This window comes from Nicotiana tomentosiformis, chromosome 6 (assembly GCF_000390325.3).
Source record: "Nicotiana tomentosiformis chromosome 6, ASM39032v3, whole genome shotgun sequence".
Lineage (NCBI taxonomy): Eukaryota > Viridiplantae > Streptophyta > Magnoliopsida > Solanales > Solanaceae > Nicotiana > Nicotiana tomentosiformis.
Window position 1 is genome coordinate 120589474 of NC_090817.1, and position 14366 is coordinate 120603839.

At 37.2% G+C, this 14366-nt stretch overlaps 2 protein-coding genes across 2 annotated transcripts; one reads left to right on the forward strand and one right to left on the reverse strand.

Moving 5' to 3' along the window:
* Positions 1-771: 771 nt before the first annotated feature.
* LOC138894668 (uncharacterized) lies at positions 772-2400 on the reverse strand. Its single transcript, XM_070179385.1, has 2 exons — positions 2164-2400; positions 772-1170 (listed from the first exon to the last, which is right to left on the reverse strand). Exons 1-2 carry the CDS (start codon positions 2398-2400, stop codon positions 772-774), a joined length of 636 nt encoding a protein of 211 aa, XP_070035486.1.
* Positions 2401-12676: 10276 nt separating this feature from the next.
* On the forward strand, positions 12677-13705 carry LOC108945853 (uncharacterized). Its single transcript, XM_018772155.3, has one exon. The coding sequence runs from the start codon at positions 12745-12747 to the stop codon at positions 13384-13386; it is 642 nt and encodes a 213-aa protein (XP_018627671.1). The 5' UTR covers positions 12677-12744; the 3' UTR covers positions 13387-13705.
* Positions 13706-14366: the final 661 nt, after the last annotated feature.

The window sequence follows — 14366 nt, forward strand, 5'->3', positions numbered from 1 at the left end:
TTAAGCTCACATGATGATGAATTTGACATTAGGTCTAAAAATAACTAAACTAATTATGAACAAAATTAAGAAAATTGAAAAATTTAAAGATTAATTGAGCATACCAGTAATGTAGTGATGCTAAGGAAGAATCAAAGATGACGAAATGAGTGTTAGATGTGTGAATCAGTTGAGTGCACTGTGTTTGCCTTTGTGTTAATTTTTTAGAGTTCGTAAAGTCTCAACAGTAGTGAGAAGGCTACTATTTATACTTGACCGGTTAGGGCAAGGACTCAAGAGCTGAGTGAGGCCAAACAATTTTGTGTGTGGTCCGCACTCCTTTACATGTTACACATTACCCTTTTGATGATCTGCGGTTCGCACATTTTTTAGTGCGGCTGCAGATTTTTGTACGGACCACACATTTCATTGTGCAGCCGCACTTTGGCCGTTTCTCTGACATGCACAACTTCAGAGAGTTTGCAATTTTTGACCTCCAGTTGTGCGGCCGCAACAAGAATTGTGCGGCCGCAGATCCCTTTCTGTTGTGGCGTTCAAAATTGTGCGGTCCGCACAATAAATGTGCGGTCCGCACTTTTTTCATACTTAGCCACTTTTCCTGAGCATAGTTCCTGCAAAGCATACTCAATCATGCCACACACTTCAAAACTAGTTAGAACAAAACAAGACCTATCTAAAGAAGAAGAAAAAGAAAAAAGAAAGAAAGAAACATGGGTTGTCTCCCAAGAAGCGCCTGATTTAACGTCGCGGTACGACGCAGATTACCATCAATTACTTGAAATGATTCACTGCCACTACATGGCCATCGCTAACTTTTCCCAGATAATGCTTCACCCGATGACCATTGACTCTAAACACTTCATCATTTTTATTCTTTAAATCCAATGCACCAAAGGGTGTCACACTCACAACTTCAAACGGGCCACTCCATTTAGACTTCAACTTTCCCAGAAACATTCGTAACCAAGAATTGAACAATAACACAAGACCACGTTCTTTAAACTCCTTGTTCCGAATGTACTTTTCATGGAGGTACTTCATCTTCTCCTTGTAGAAGGATGAACTTGTATATGCATGGTAACGAAATTCATCTACCTCATTCAATTGTGCCACCCTTACGTTGGAGGCGACATCCCACTCAAGATTTAGCTTCTTCAAAGCCCACATGGCCTTGTGCTCAAGTTCCAACAGAAGGTGACAAGCTTTTCCAAATACTAACCGGTATGGAGACATCCCAATCGGTGTTTTGTAAGTCGTTCTATAAGCCCATAAAGCATCATCAAGTTTCTTTGACCAATCCGTCAGGTTGACATTCACTGTTTTTGATAAAATACTCTTGATCTCCCGGTTGGAGACTTTCACTTGTCCGCTTGCTTGAGGGTGTTAGGGGGTCGTGACTTTGTGAGTGACACCATACTTGCCAAGCAAGGTATCAAAAGCTTGGTTGCAAAAATGCGACCCTTCATCGCTTATAATGGCCCGTGAAGTACCAAACCTTGTGAAGATGTTCTTTTTCAAAAATGCCACCACACTTCTAGCTTCGTTGTTGGGTAGAGCAACGACATCAACCTATTTTGACACATAATCCACAACTACCAAAATGTAAGTGTTCCCACAAGAGCTTACAAATAGTCCCATGAAATCAATACCCCACACATCAAAAATATCAATTTCCAAGATGGTGGTGAGGGGCATCTCATTTTTCTTTGAAATCCCACCAGCCATTTGACATTCATCACAACGCTTGACTAGATCACTTGCGTTCTTGTAGAGAGTAGGCCAATAGAATCCACAACTCAACACTTTGGCCGTCGTTCTTGCTCCCCCATGGTGACCACCGTAGGGTGAATAATGACAAGCCCCAAGAATTTTAACTTGTTCCTCTTCCGGCACACATCTTCTAATCATGCCATCGGTACAAATCCGGAAGAGGTACGGATCATCCCAATAATAGTCTAGGCAATCCCGTTTGAGCTTCTTCCTTTAGTTTGAAGAGAACTCATCCGGTACAATACCACTCACAAAATAATTTGCTAAATCAGCGAACCATGGCATCTCGGTCATTTAAATGGCTAGAAGTTGCTCGTTGGGGAAGGAGTCATTGATTTCAAGGCCGTCATGTGGCCTCCCCTCCTCCTCCAAGCGAGACAAGTGGTCAACCACTTGGTTTTCACTGCCTTTGTGGTCTTGGATGTCTAGATAGAACTCTTGCAATGAAAGCACCCATCTCATTAACCGAGCCTTTGAATCTTTCTTGCTCATAAGATACCGAAGTGCCGCATGATTCGTGTGGACAATCACATTTGTACCCATCAAGTACGGGCGGAACTTATCCATAGCAAAAACAATAGCAACGAGCTCTTTTTTGGTCACAGTGTAACTGACTTGGGCATCATTCATGGTCTTACTAGCATAGTAGACCGGATGAAAGATCTTATTGACACATTATCCCAAAATTGCTCCGATCGCCGCATCACTAGCATCACACATGAGCTCAAAAGGAATTCTCCAATTCGGGGCGGTGATAATGGGAATAGTTGTCAATTTGAACTTGAGCAATTCAAATGCCTTCATGCAATCATCATTGAAATGGAATTTGGCATCTTTCTCCAAAAGCTTACACAAGGGGTTCATCACTTTGGAAAAATCCTTTATGAAATGCCGGTAGAACCCCGCATGACCCAAGAAACTCCTCACTCCTTTCACGGATGTTGGAGGTGGAAGTTTAGAAATCACCTATATTTTCGCCTTGTCGACCTCAATGCCATTCTTTGAAATTTTGTGGCCAAGGACAATGCCTTCCTCAACTATGAAATGACATTTTCCCCAATTCAACAACAAGTTCGTCTCTTCACATCTTGCCAAGACCTTATCCAAAATTTTCAAGCAATCATCAAAAGAATTCCCGAACACCAAAAAGTCATCCATTAAGACATCAAGGAAATCCTCCGCCAGGTTCATGAAGATAGCCATCATACACCTTGGAAAAGTCACCGGTACATTGTATAACCCAAATAGAATCCGCAAGAATACGAAAGTACCATAAGGACATGTGAAAGTAGTCTTCTCTTGATTTTCTGATGCAATAAGAAATTGATTGTAGCCGGAATACCCACCAAGGAAACAATAGAAAGAACGATCGGCCAACCTATCAAGCATTTGATCTAGGAAGGAAGGTGGGAAATGATCCTTACTTGTGACTTTGTTGAGCTTGCGATAGTCCATACACACTCTCCATACGGTCACCGTTCTTGTAGGAATCAACTCATTCTTGTCATTGGTAACCACCGTCATGCCCCCTTTCTTTGGGACATATTGCACTGGAGAGGTCTACAAACTATCGAAAATGGGGTAAACAACCCCTGCATCTAACCACTTGATGATCTTCTTTTTGACCATCTCTTGCATTGCTTCATTTAGCCTTCTTTGATGTTAAATTGAGGGTTTGAAATCTTTCTCCAAATTAATCTTGTGCATGCAAAATGCGAGGCTTATTCCTCGAATATCCGCCAATGTCCATCCAATAGATTTCTTCCTCTTTTGTAGCACCGCCAATGTGGAGTATACCTACACGTTAGTCAAACAAGAGGAAAGAATAACTGGTAAAGTAGAACAAGGGCAAAGGAATTCATACTTGAGATGTAGAGGCAATGGTTTTAACTCCAAAGTTAGAGGCTCCTCTATTGAGGGCTTTGTTGGAGGAGTCTTCCGATTTTCAAGATCCAAGGACAATTTGTGGGGTCCATAAGTGTACGACCCCATTCGGTTGCCTCATAGATTTGCACACATGGAAAACTACATTTTCATCACCTACCCAAAAAGTGAGTTCACCGGCTTCCGCATCAACAAGAGCCTTCCCCGTAGCAAGGATAGGTCTACCTATAATAATCGGCACCTCGTAGTCCACTTCACAATCAAGAATCACAAAATCCGCCGGGAGAATGAATTTATCAACACGAACCAACACATCATCAATTATATCCAACGGTCTCTTCATGGTACGATTCGCCATTTGTAATCTCATAGATGTGGGTCTTGGTTTCCCAATTCCCAAAATCTTGAAAACCGAATAAGGCATCAAATTGATACTTGCCCCAAGATCACAAAGAGATGTAGCAAAGTGGCATTTCCAATGGTACAAGGAAGCGTCAGTATCTTCCAATTTAGGAGCCATTGAGTGCACAATAGCCCTCACTTGATGAGTCATATTTGTAATTTCACAATTCATCGACCATTTCTTTGTCACCAAGTCCTTCATAAACTTTGCATAACCGGGTATTTTCTCCAAAGCCTCAACCAATGACACATTAATAGATAGACTTTTAATCATGTCAATGAACTTTTTGAATTGATTCTCGTCATTTTGCTTGGCAAGCCTTTGAGGATATGGAGGAGGAGACCTTTGCATTGGTGCCTTAGCCTTTGGCACTACCGGTTCCGGTATGTATTCCTCTTGAGTCTCCTACACATTGTCATTAATATCAATTCTAACTTCATTATTTTCTTGCACCACATTGTTCGGGATCTCATCTTCTTGTACCACTTGCTCATCATCCACAATTTTCCTTTGACATGAGGTGGGTGCATCCCCACCTTTCCCACTCCTTGTAGTCACAGCTATGGTATGTCCCATTTTGTTCTCACCCTTTGGGTTCACCACTATGTCACTTGGTAGTGCCCCACTAGGATGAGTGTTTAATGCTTGCGAGATTTGCCCCAATTGAACTTTCAAATTGCGAATTGAAGTGTTGTGAGAGGCTAGTTGGGCATCAGAGTCGGCATTATTCTCCATCATTTGTTTAAACATATTCTCAATTCGTCCCATCTCACTGTTGGAAGAGCTTGGACCATTGGAAGGATATGTAGGCAGGTTGCTCGATTGTTGATACATCGGGGGCCTTTGAAAGACGGACCCTCGATTTTCTTGGTTATTGTTCCACCCCCCTTGGTTGTTCCCTCCCTAATATCCTTGACTATTGACACTCCAACTGCTTTGGTTATTTTGACCATTCTAATTTCCTTGATTGTTTTGATTGTTCCAATTCCCTTGGTTGTTTTGATTGCTCCAATTCCCTTGATTACCATGAGGTCACCGTTGTTGTTGATTCGGGCCTTGAGAGTTATTTCTTTTCCCTTGAAAGTTGTTCACATATTGTACTTCCTTCTCTTGGTCATTGTAAGATTCATCTTGATCAAACCCACTATCTTCTTGCACATAATGTTCCGCACGGTTTTGCACTTGAGGACCCTTTTGCCTTCTCATGTTTACCATCATATTAACTTCCTCCATTGCATTTACTTGCTTAGGACCTTGCACTTGTTGAATTTGAGCGTTGGCTAATTGATTCATTGTGGTGGTCAACTCAGTAATTGCTTGCCCGTGATCATGCAATTCTTTATGTAGGTGAATTACGTTTGGATCACCTTGAGGAACATTTTCTCTACTCTGCCATGCCGATGAAGTATCTGCCATTTCATCTAAGATCTCACAAGCTTCCGCATATAGTGTTGTCATGAAATTTCCACCAGCAAGTTGGTTGACCACGCATTGATTGGTAGTATTGATCCCCCTGTAGAAAGTTTATTGAATCATAACCTCCGTCATGTCGTTGTTTGGGCACTCTTTCACCATAGTTCGGTACCTCTCCCATATTTCATGCAATGACTCATTGGGTTCTTGTTTGAATGCTAGAATCTCGTCTCTAAGAGTAGCCATATGCCCGGGAGAAAATAACTTGGAAAATAAATTTCTCCGCCAATTCATCCCATGTATGGATGGAATGGTTTGGCAACCTTTCTAACTAATCCAAGACTTTCCCCGTAGAGAGAAAGGAAATAACATTAACCTTAAAGTATCCTCATAGACGTTTGTCTGTTTACTCCCCCAGCAAGTGTCCACAAACCCTTTCAAGTGTTTGTACGCATTTTGATTCGGAGCCCCGGTGAAGAATCCCCGTTACTCTAGCAATGTGAGCATAACATTTGTGATTTGAAAGTTGCCCGCCCTAATGCGAGGTAAGACTATGGCACTTGCATACTCTTCATTCGGAAACACCCGGTGTGGAGCCGCTCTTTGTGGGTTTGGGGGTGAAACGGGAACGTTGTCTTGAAGCGGTCGACCTCGTCTATTTGCTTGAGGTTCAAGAGGAACCTCTTCAACTTGGTCATCTTCCACGTACATATCCCCCAAAGACATGTTTCCGAGAGGATCATTGTTGTTGAGAGCTATTATTTCACCTACAATTGTTTCACCAAAAAGATTAGTAACAGAGAAGGAAAAGAAGACAATTCACACATAAACCAAATATATAGCTAAATCCGTTTTTATGCTCCCCGGCAACGGCGCCAAATATTGATCTCGTCCAAGTCACACCTCTATTCGGGATTGTGAAACGGTCGATTGTAATAATAATACCCAACAAGGAGTCGCGATCGAATCCACAGGGAGCTTAGATGTGATTAGTGGTATATATTTGGATAAAGCACGTGAAGTATCTTGGTTGCACTTCCACAAATAGGGTTTTATTTTTACTTCTAAAATTACGTTAAGGATTACAATTTTAAAGATATAAAATTAGAGAATATTGTTTTTGGATGATTTTCAAATATATAAAAAGTCCTAGGTGTATGAACTTCACCTAGTTGTTTGCCTAACATGTTGTAAACTTTAAAGCTTGTTTTGTTGGTCGGGGTGTATTATAGCAATCAACAGTTAAATACCCAGTCAATACCTCTCTGTAAGAGAGTGATTTTGCCCAATTTGACTTTCTCAAGTCCAAATGAGTATTGAACAAAGCAATTGATAAAATGCTCAAGTCGGGTTTTACTATCTCTAGGTTCAACCCTTTAATTGGGACTATCAATCTCTTGATTTTATCCTAAATTATTGTTAGCCATGTTTTCCTAGACTAAGTCTCTCTTTCTTAAGTAGAGACCAAGTCAAATAGGCATAAACTAATGTTTGCAACCATTAATTCTACAATTAAAGGTAAGAACAAGGCTAAATAATAAACACTTAACCATAAACAAGCCATAAATCAAACACCTATTAGGTTCACACACTAGGGTTGGGTCACAACCCTAGCTAAAAATCTAGCTACTCATAATGGGTATGGAGGAAAATAGAGAAGAAAAGATGATAAAACTCATATTGCAAGATTAAAAGATAAAAATCCAATGTTAAATAACCAACGTAAGCTAAAGTTGCCTAAAGAGGTAAGTAAAAACGGCTACAGGACTTTCAATATTCAAAACTTGACCTAATTTCGTGAAAGTTATCTATTTATACAAAGCTGGAATTTTCGGACAAAATTGCCCTTTCGGAGGTTCTGCGGCCGCACAATTATATGTGCGGTCCGCATTTCTCTTCAGATCTTGACAGGAGTTGATTCTGCGGCCGCACAATTCTGGATTGCGGACGCATCTCTCATGTTCTGCGGTCCGCACAATTTTGGGTGCGACCGCACTGGGCTCTTCTGCGGACCGCACATTTCCTGAGTGCGGTCGCATAGCTGTTTCTGTGGCCGCACAATTATTGTGCGGTCCGCATTTCTTCTTGATCTTGAAATGAAACTCTCTGAACTTTGGCTCTTATGTAGCTTCTGCGGCCGCACAATAATTGCACGGTCCGTACTTTGCACTGGGGCTCTGTTGGTTTTCCTTCACATTATGCGGCCGCAGATAGAAATCTGTGGTCCGCACTTGAGCTTATGTGCCTGATTTTTGTCCTTGTTCAGATCACTCCTTCTTGAGTTGGATTTCATCGTATTGGCTCATTTTCCAATACTCCTGCAGGTAAGCATATTTCATCAATTTTCGAGAATACAATTAGACACTTTTGGACTAAAACGAAAGTTAAAAGGCGCTAATAAGTAGTCAAAATTCCCACTTATCAGTAGTAGAGAAAGTTATGATCAATTTACTGAAGTCTGGTAGTGTAGAGCTACTGAAGTGCGGTCGCACAATTTGGATTGCGGCCGCAGAACGTGGGATGTGCGGACAGCACAAAAAAAATATGCGGTCAGCACATTGGGAGATCAGATGTGGCAACCACAAACCTTTTCAAGCATGCATCTTTAGTCTTGTACTTCTTCTCAAGTGCGTCCCATAATTCTTTCGAAGTATTCATAACACTGTAAACATTGTACAAGTCATACTCCAAAGTACTTAGGATGTAGCCTTTGCAAAGAAAATCTGCATGTTTCCACGCCTCAACAATCATAAACTTCTCGTTGTCTGGCATGTCGGCGATAGGCATGGAGGGTCTTCACTAGTGAATTTCTGTATACCAAGCGTGGTAATCCGAAAGAACACTCTTTGCTGCCATCCTTTGAAGTTGGCTCCAAAATATTTCTTCGGTTTTTCGGCCAGTGGCACAATAGTTCGGTTTGACGAGGCAATCTTCGTTGTCGCAACAGTCGTAGAAGGATTTTCCGGATATATATCGCCATTTCTCACTGTGAACAATAGAAGAATTCAATTAATGGAAAGAAAATAGAACAATAAAAAATACCGTAATTAATAATAAATAGTATGTTTAATAAACAAAAATCGAAGTTTTGTATATACCGTTTCACAAGAAAAATGATGAGGTTTTTATGTTCTTCAAATCATTTCAGAATTTTAATACTCGTTTTTATATCTTCAAATCAAAAATCAAAAAAATTAGAAGGAGTAGAAAACCACAAAGGTTTTAATCACCAAAACAGAATACAGATTACAATATAATTAATTTTCTTAAGATTGTTAGTCAATTTGTATTACTATAATAAATTATGAAACAAGAAACTTTCTAAACAGAAAAACAGAAACAAAAAATCAGAAGTAACAAAATGTCGAAATAATCAAACAGAATCTAGAAAATAATTTCGGAATGAAATCGAGCCCACTGAATGCATAGTGTGTCCTTAAAGAAATTATTTCTCTCAAGTACTCGAGGTGTTGGAATATTATCCTCCTGGGATAGAACGATTTAACTCACTAGTGTATCGGTACTAAAAACGCTGGTGAACGGCGAACCACTTAATGACTGTAAATCACACTGGAATTTAATTGTGCAGAAGAAGGAGAAGAAGTTCAGAAATCTTCGTAAGGAAAGATTCTGGGAAAGGCATATTTATAACTATTTGCTGGCACTGTTCTAAAAGTTTGTAACCTTTCAGAAACAACAACCATTAACAGCCATGACTGTTGGAACAGGCGGGAACGATTCCCGTTTAAAATAGTCGAAGCGGAAGCAGAAGCCGAGCGACGATGACGACACGAAGCTTACCTTCTTTCCAACCCATTTAATAACAAGGGAAGTGCTTTATCAATATAAGCACGTTCCGTTTTATTTTCACCACCAATGAGGGACAATTGCTTTTTTTAAAGCATAATGGAGCTCACTTTCCCTTTACATTTATTTCCTCTATTTCTCATTCACCAATCTTTTAATCCAACAAATAGTACGTAGTAGTAAAGTAAGTGAAAAAAATGTGATAACATTATAATTCTTCAATTTATGAAAGTACATGACTTAGTTCAGACTCACTTAGGTAAGTGAATTATAAGTACATCTACAGATTAGAAGCCAATCAGGTGACAGTCTAGCAAAATACAGTAACAACGATAACTATCGGGAGATATCTTTTGTTACAATTTTCCTTTTGTGTCAACTTATTTTTGTAAATGACTTGAATCCCAGTGACTAGTATCTCTAGGAGACGGTGCCTGCTCAAGACCAAAGTCACTTAAGACAAGATTTAAGCTAGGGCGGTTCAAAATCGAGCTGAAATCGAAAATCGAATCGAAATCGAAGTTTAGCGACTTATTAGTATCGGGTTAACGGTTTAACAGACGGGGAATAGATTGAATTTTTTTTATTAACGGCTTATTAGTTTGGGGGCGGATTATTCAATTTTCTTAACGGATAATCCGTTAACCTGTTAAGAATATATATATATATGAAATTTATTTTTATCCATATTATTGAACTTGTTTACTGTTGCTCTCTAAACTTTAGAAGAAAGATTCAATTATTTATTACCAGCGTGGGAGGTTTCATAATAAACAATAGTAATACACGAATAAATAAAAAAGCAATATAAGCACGAACTAACAACTGCTTAATAATTTGAATGTTTTGCAGGATGACAACCAGCTTCTTGTTAGCATTGCTAGCAATGTTGACTACTATTATGGCTCAAAAAGAACTGATTGTCAATATCACCATAGTTCACAGTGCCACTGCACAATACATTAAGCAACAGAGAGTAAAGAGAATCACATGCAGACTTCTATGAGTACTAAGTATTTATTTGTTTATGAGACATCAAACAGTGTGCCTCGATGGAAGCCCGCCAACATATCATCTTGATAGAGGACATGGTAGCGGATTTCGCAGCTGCATTATCGAATTGGTTAAGTTCAATCTTAACCAAGTTGCGTTTTTATTTTTTAACAGTTTGTCATCTTCTTAAATAGTAAGAAATATGTTCAAATGATACTGTTGATGTATTCTGTTGTGCACTTCTCAATCTCTTACCATCCACTTGAATGTAGTATGAGAAGATAAAAGAAGTATTTGATATCCAGCATTTGATTTTAGTAATATGGCCTCATGGTGTAATTTAGTTAATATATATGTATGAGAAATGTTGACTATATTGTTGTCTCGGGGATGTACTCCCTAATGTTAAATTTCAATCAACTGAAACTAAACCGATAACCGCCCGATAATAGTTAAACCGATACCAATCCGCCTGATATCTTATCGGGTGGCAAGCAGATTAATACATTTAAAAATCGATAACCGATAAACCAAACCGTTAGGAGTAAATAACCGCTCAATCCGCCCGATAAGTAGCCCTAATTTAAGCCCCCATATTTTTTGGGCCCCCTTTTTATTAGTAATGCTTTTTTTGTATCCTTTTTTATTAATATGCAGTAGGTTTTGTGGCTAATTTCTTCAAAAACTACTTAATATTTTAAGGTAAAATTATCATTATCTTATTAAAAAAAAAAAGAGAATATTTTATCCATGTAATTGATTAGCTATATTGTTAATTGAAAAAAAAAATTATATTAAAAAAATTGCTCACGTTGCATCTCAAAATACTAAAAAATAGACTTTACATGAAATATATGTATAAGTTTTTTTTTAAACTTAAAACCTCATTACAAATTTTTGCTTTAGGCCACATCCAACTTTGTTAAGTCGTCCGTGCTAGGAGAGTCCACTTGTGTACCAAATTAAATTATCTCGTAATATTCTATTTTCCGCGGAAAAAGAAGAATATAAAGAGAATTATGGATCGGTTATATTAATTATTACAACCAAAGTAGCTCGAGACCCATGCTTCATGAAATTCGAATTACTAATGTTTATAAACCTGCCAATAATTGCGACAACTATGATATCTCTGACTTAAGTTGGTAGGTGAAAACTAAGCCACGAAAGATGGAATCCAATAATTCTTTTATTCTTCATGATACTTTATTTCTCCTGTCTCCTCCCATTCTTCTCAATTAAAAATACGAAAAAAATGAGAAAAAATAAAAAATATTATTCATGACTAATTTTTGACTGGATTTCTAGCTACTTCATTGCTTCGTTGGAATTTAGACTACCACAAAAAATATTGAGTGTTTTTTATATCATTGACTTGGAACAAACATTAAAACATATGAAGCTTTTTCCAGTAAAATATCACTTATTAAATTACGTACAAAGTAGAGGGGGGCCTTGATCTAGGTTATTAGCTTTTAATTCTAGACATTTTGACCCAAGATTTTAGCTGGTAAGTAAAATATGGCTATGTTAAATAAACATTACGTACATAGAAAATTTTAGCTATCTTCCAAAATTTTGACCCAAACTACGACATAAATAAATAAAAGGAAATTATTTTTTAGAATGAACCGCAATCTGGATCTAATTATGAGTTTCTAACAATATAAATCTAATTGCTACTCAAGTATATATTGCAAAAACATTTTCTCCTTTCTTTTAAGAAAAAAAGAGGTACCTATTTATTTCATTTATCATGTGCTTCTACCTTCTCTCCATTCTTGTCATAAAACAATGGGGTCTTTTTGTTTGTTAATAATATCTATCTCTTTTCCATTTCTCCTTCACCAAAATATTGAGAGTGAAATTGATGTTGACACGAAAAATAAAATAAAATATATATTAAAGAATAAATCACTCAATATACGAAGTAAATTAAGATAGTAAAGACAAACCCCACTATCCATCTAAGTTTTACTCACTTCGATTTACTTTAATTAGTTTCTGATATTTTCATACATATTAAGTAATTCACATTTTAGCAATAATTAAAAATAAAATTGATCATATTAACTTGTTCATTGAAAATATAACAAATGACTCTTTATTCCAAGGGCAACTTTGAAAAAAAAGAAGTTAATTCCTTCTTGATATCTCAAAAAATCCAATATTTAAATCATAAAAAAGATTAAAAAACAATTAAAGTAAACTGTATGAGTATTAAACAAAGTTAACTCGATACTTAGGGTGATTGGAACGATAATGTAATACCCAATAAAATAATGAAAGTGCACCCAATTTTTGCCAACACCACCATTAGTTAAGAAAAAAAGTGAAGATAATAAAGATAACATAAAAGTTTTTTTTTTGTATATATACATATACATAAGGAGAGAGTAAAGATACTAAAGAGGACAACATCAAATTAAGTAAAGAACCTCTTCCTCTTCCTTTTCTCCCTCCATCAAAAATCAATGGCTTCTACACTTACTACTACTACTACTCCAACATATAATGCTGAAGATCAAAGTGACACCACATTCTCAACTCCAGTTTTCCGGCCGACGACTCGCCGGAGCCCATCTCTCTCCTCTTCCCCATCTCACTCTTCCAACTCTTCCTTTGGTTCATCACTCTCTTTTCATGATCTTGAAAATTCCCCTTTTAGCCCAACTACTCCTTTTCAATTCTCAAAAGGTGTACCTTTTTCTTGGGAGCAAATTCCTGGTATTCCAAAACAAAAAATTTCCAGAAAAAACAGCTTTTCTTTAGGCCAACTCCTTCCATTGCCACCACCAGCTGGAAATACTCCAAATTCATCCAAGAAAAATAGTTTTTTTTATGAGTTTTCTCCCAAAAAATGTGCTAATAATGAAAGCTTTAAAAAAGATCCATTTTTTGCAGCATTTGTGGAATGTTCCAAAGATGATATTCAACAACAATATGATAAGAGTTTTGGTCATGGCATTTGGAGAAGTTCTTCTAAGGTACCATCAATAAGAAGTTTAAGTGATAGATTTGGATTCATTAGCATGTATTCTTCTTGCAAAACCACCTGTACTGTTTCTGAATCCATTGATTATCTTCCAAGATCAAGATATTATCGTCGGAACTAGTCATGATATAGGTTAAATTAAGTGTTACTATTTCGTGTTCTATGTTCTCGTAGTAATTTTCATGAAAATTAAACCTATGGTCTCTTTTTCTGTTTCACTTTTACTTGTGATTTTATCTTTTTTTTTGGATTTCATGTAATGCAACGTGAGGACAAGTCACTGTGTTTGTCCTGAATTAAATATGGAGTAGTACAATTATGGATATGTTATTTATTTTTGGGTACCTGTGTGTAGTTGTCTGTGGTTGTTTCAATAGTTTTAACAGGAATAATTAAGTGTCAAATTGGCTTGTTTAATGTATTAAGGAATTGTAAATTTTCGTCTTATGTGTCATACAATCTTGCATGAAAATCCTACCATCTGTATTCCATGTGATGATTTCGTGGCATTTGAGTAAAATTCACATAAGCCCCATGTGAAATTTTTGTATTTTGGAATAATTTTGGACAAAAACAATACATAAGAAGACACACACTCAACCACTCACTCTAAGTACTGTAAACAAAGTTTTAGGTTCTCAAGAAAAAGAAAGATTGAAAATACAAATGTCTTGTTGTCAATGTGAATAAATTCTTACGGTTGTAATCAAGACAAATATAATTTAGCTAAGCTTTCCTCTTTTAGCCAAACGTCGTTTTTTTGTGCTTGGCCATTTTGTTTTCTATCGTTTTTTTATACGTAAGTAATCGAGTATTCGAGTATGATTAATTCAGATTCACGTACGATTTATAAGATCCACTGAAGAGAAAGTAATTCCCACCAAAAATAATTCTTAAACAAATTTACTTCTTGAATGCTATTGTTATTTTCTAAAGTTGAGATTTAAGTACATACTTGTTAGTTGTTACTCATAAATCAATTGGATTCATCGATTGGAAACTAAAAAAAGATAATCAAGTACTTTAAGAAGTTGGACTAAAGAAAGAATATAATATAAAAGGTGAAGGCCTAAGGTGTCAATAACTTTTTATTTTGTCTTT

Excerpts from the sequence above, each read along its gene's own strand:
- LOC138894668 (XM_070179385.1), bottom strand. The coding sequence starts at position 2,400 with ATGAATGATGCCCAAGTCAGTTACACTGTGACCAAAAAAGAGCTCGTT. Across the intron at positions 1,171-2,163 it reads ACAAAGGCAGTGAAAACCAA|GCCATGTGGGCTTTGAAGAA; the intron begins GTGGTTGACCAC and ends CTTGAGCACAAG.
- LOC108945853 (XM_018772155.3), top strand. The coding sequence starts at position 12,745 with ATGGCTTCTACACTTACTACTACTACTACTCCAACATATAATGCTGAA.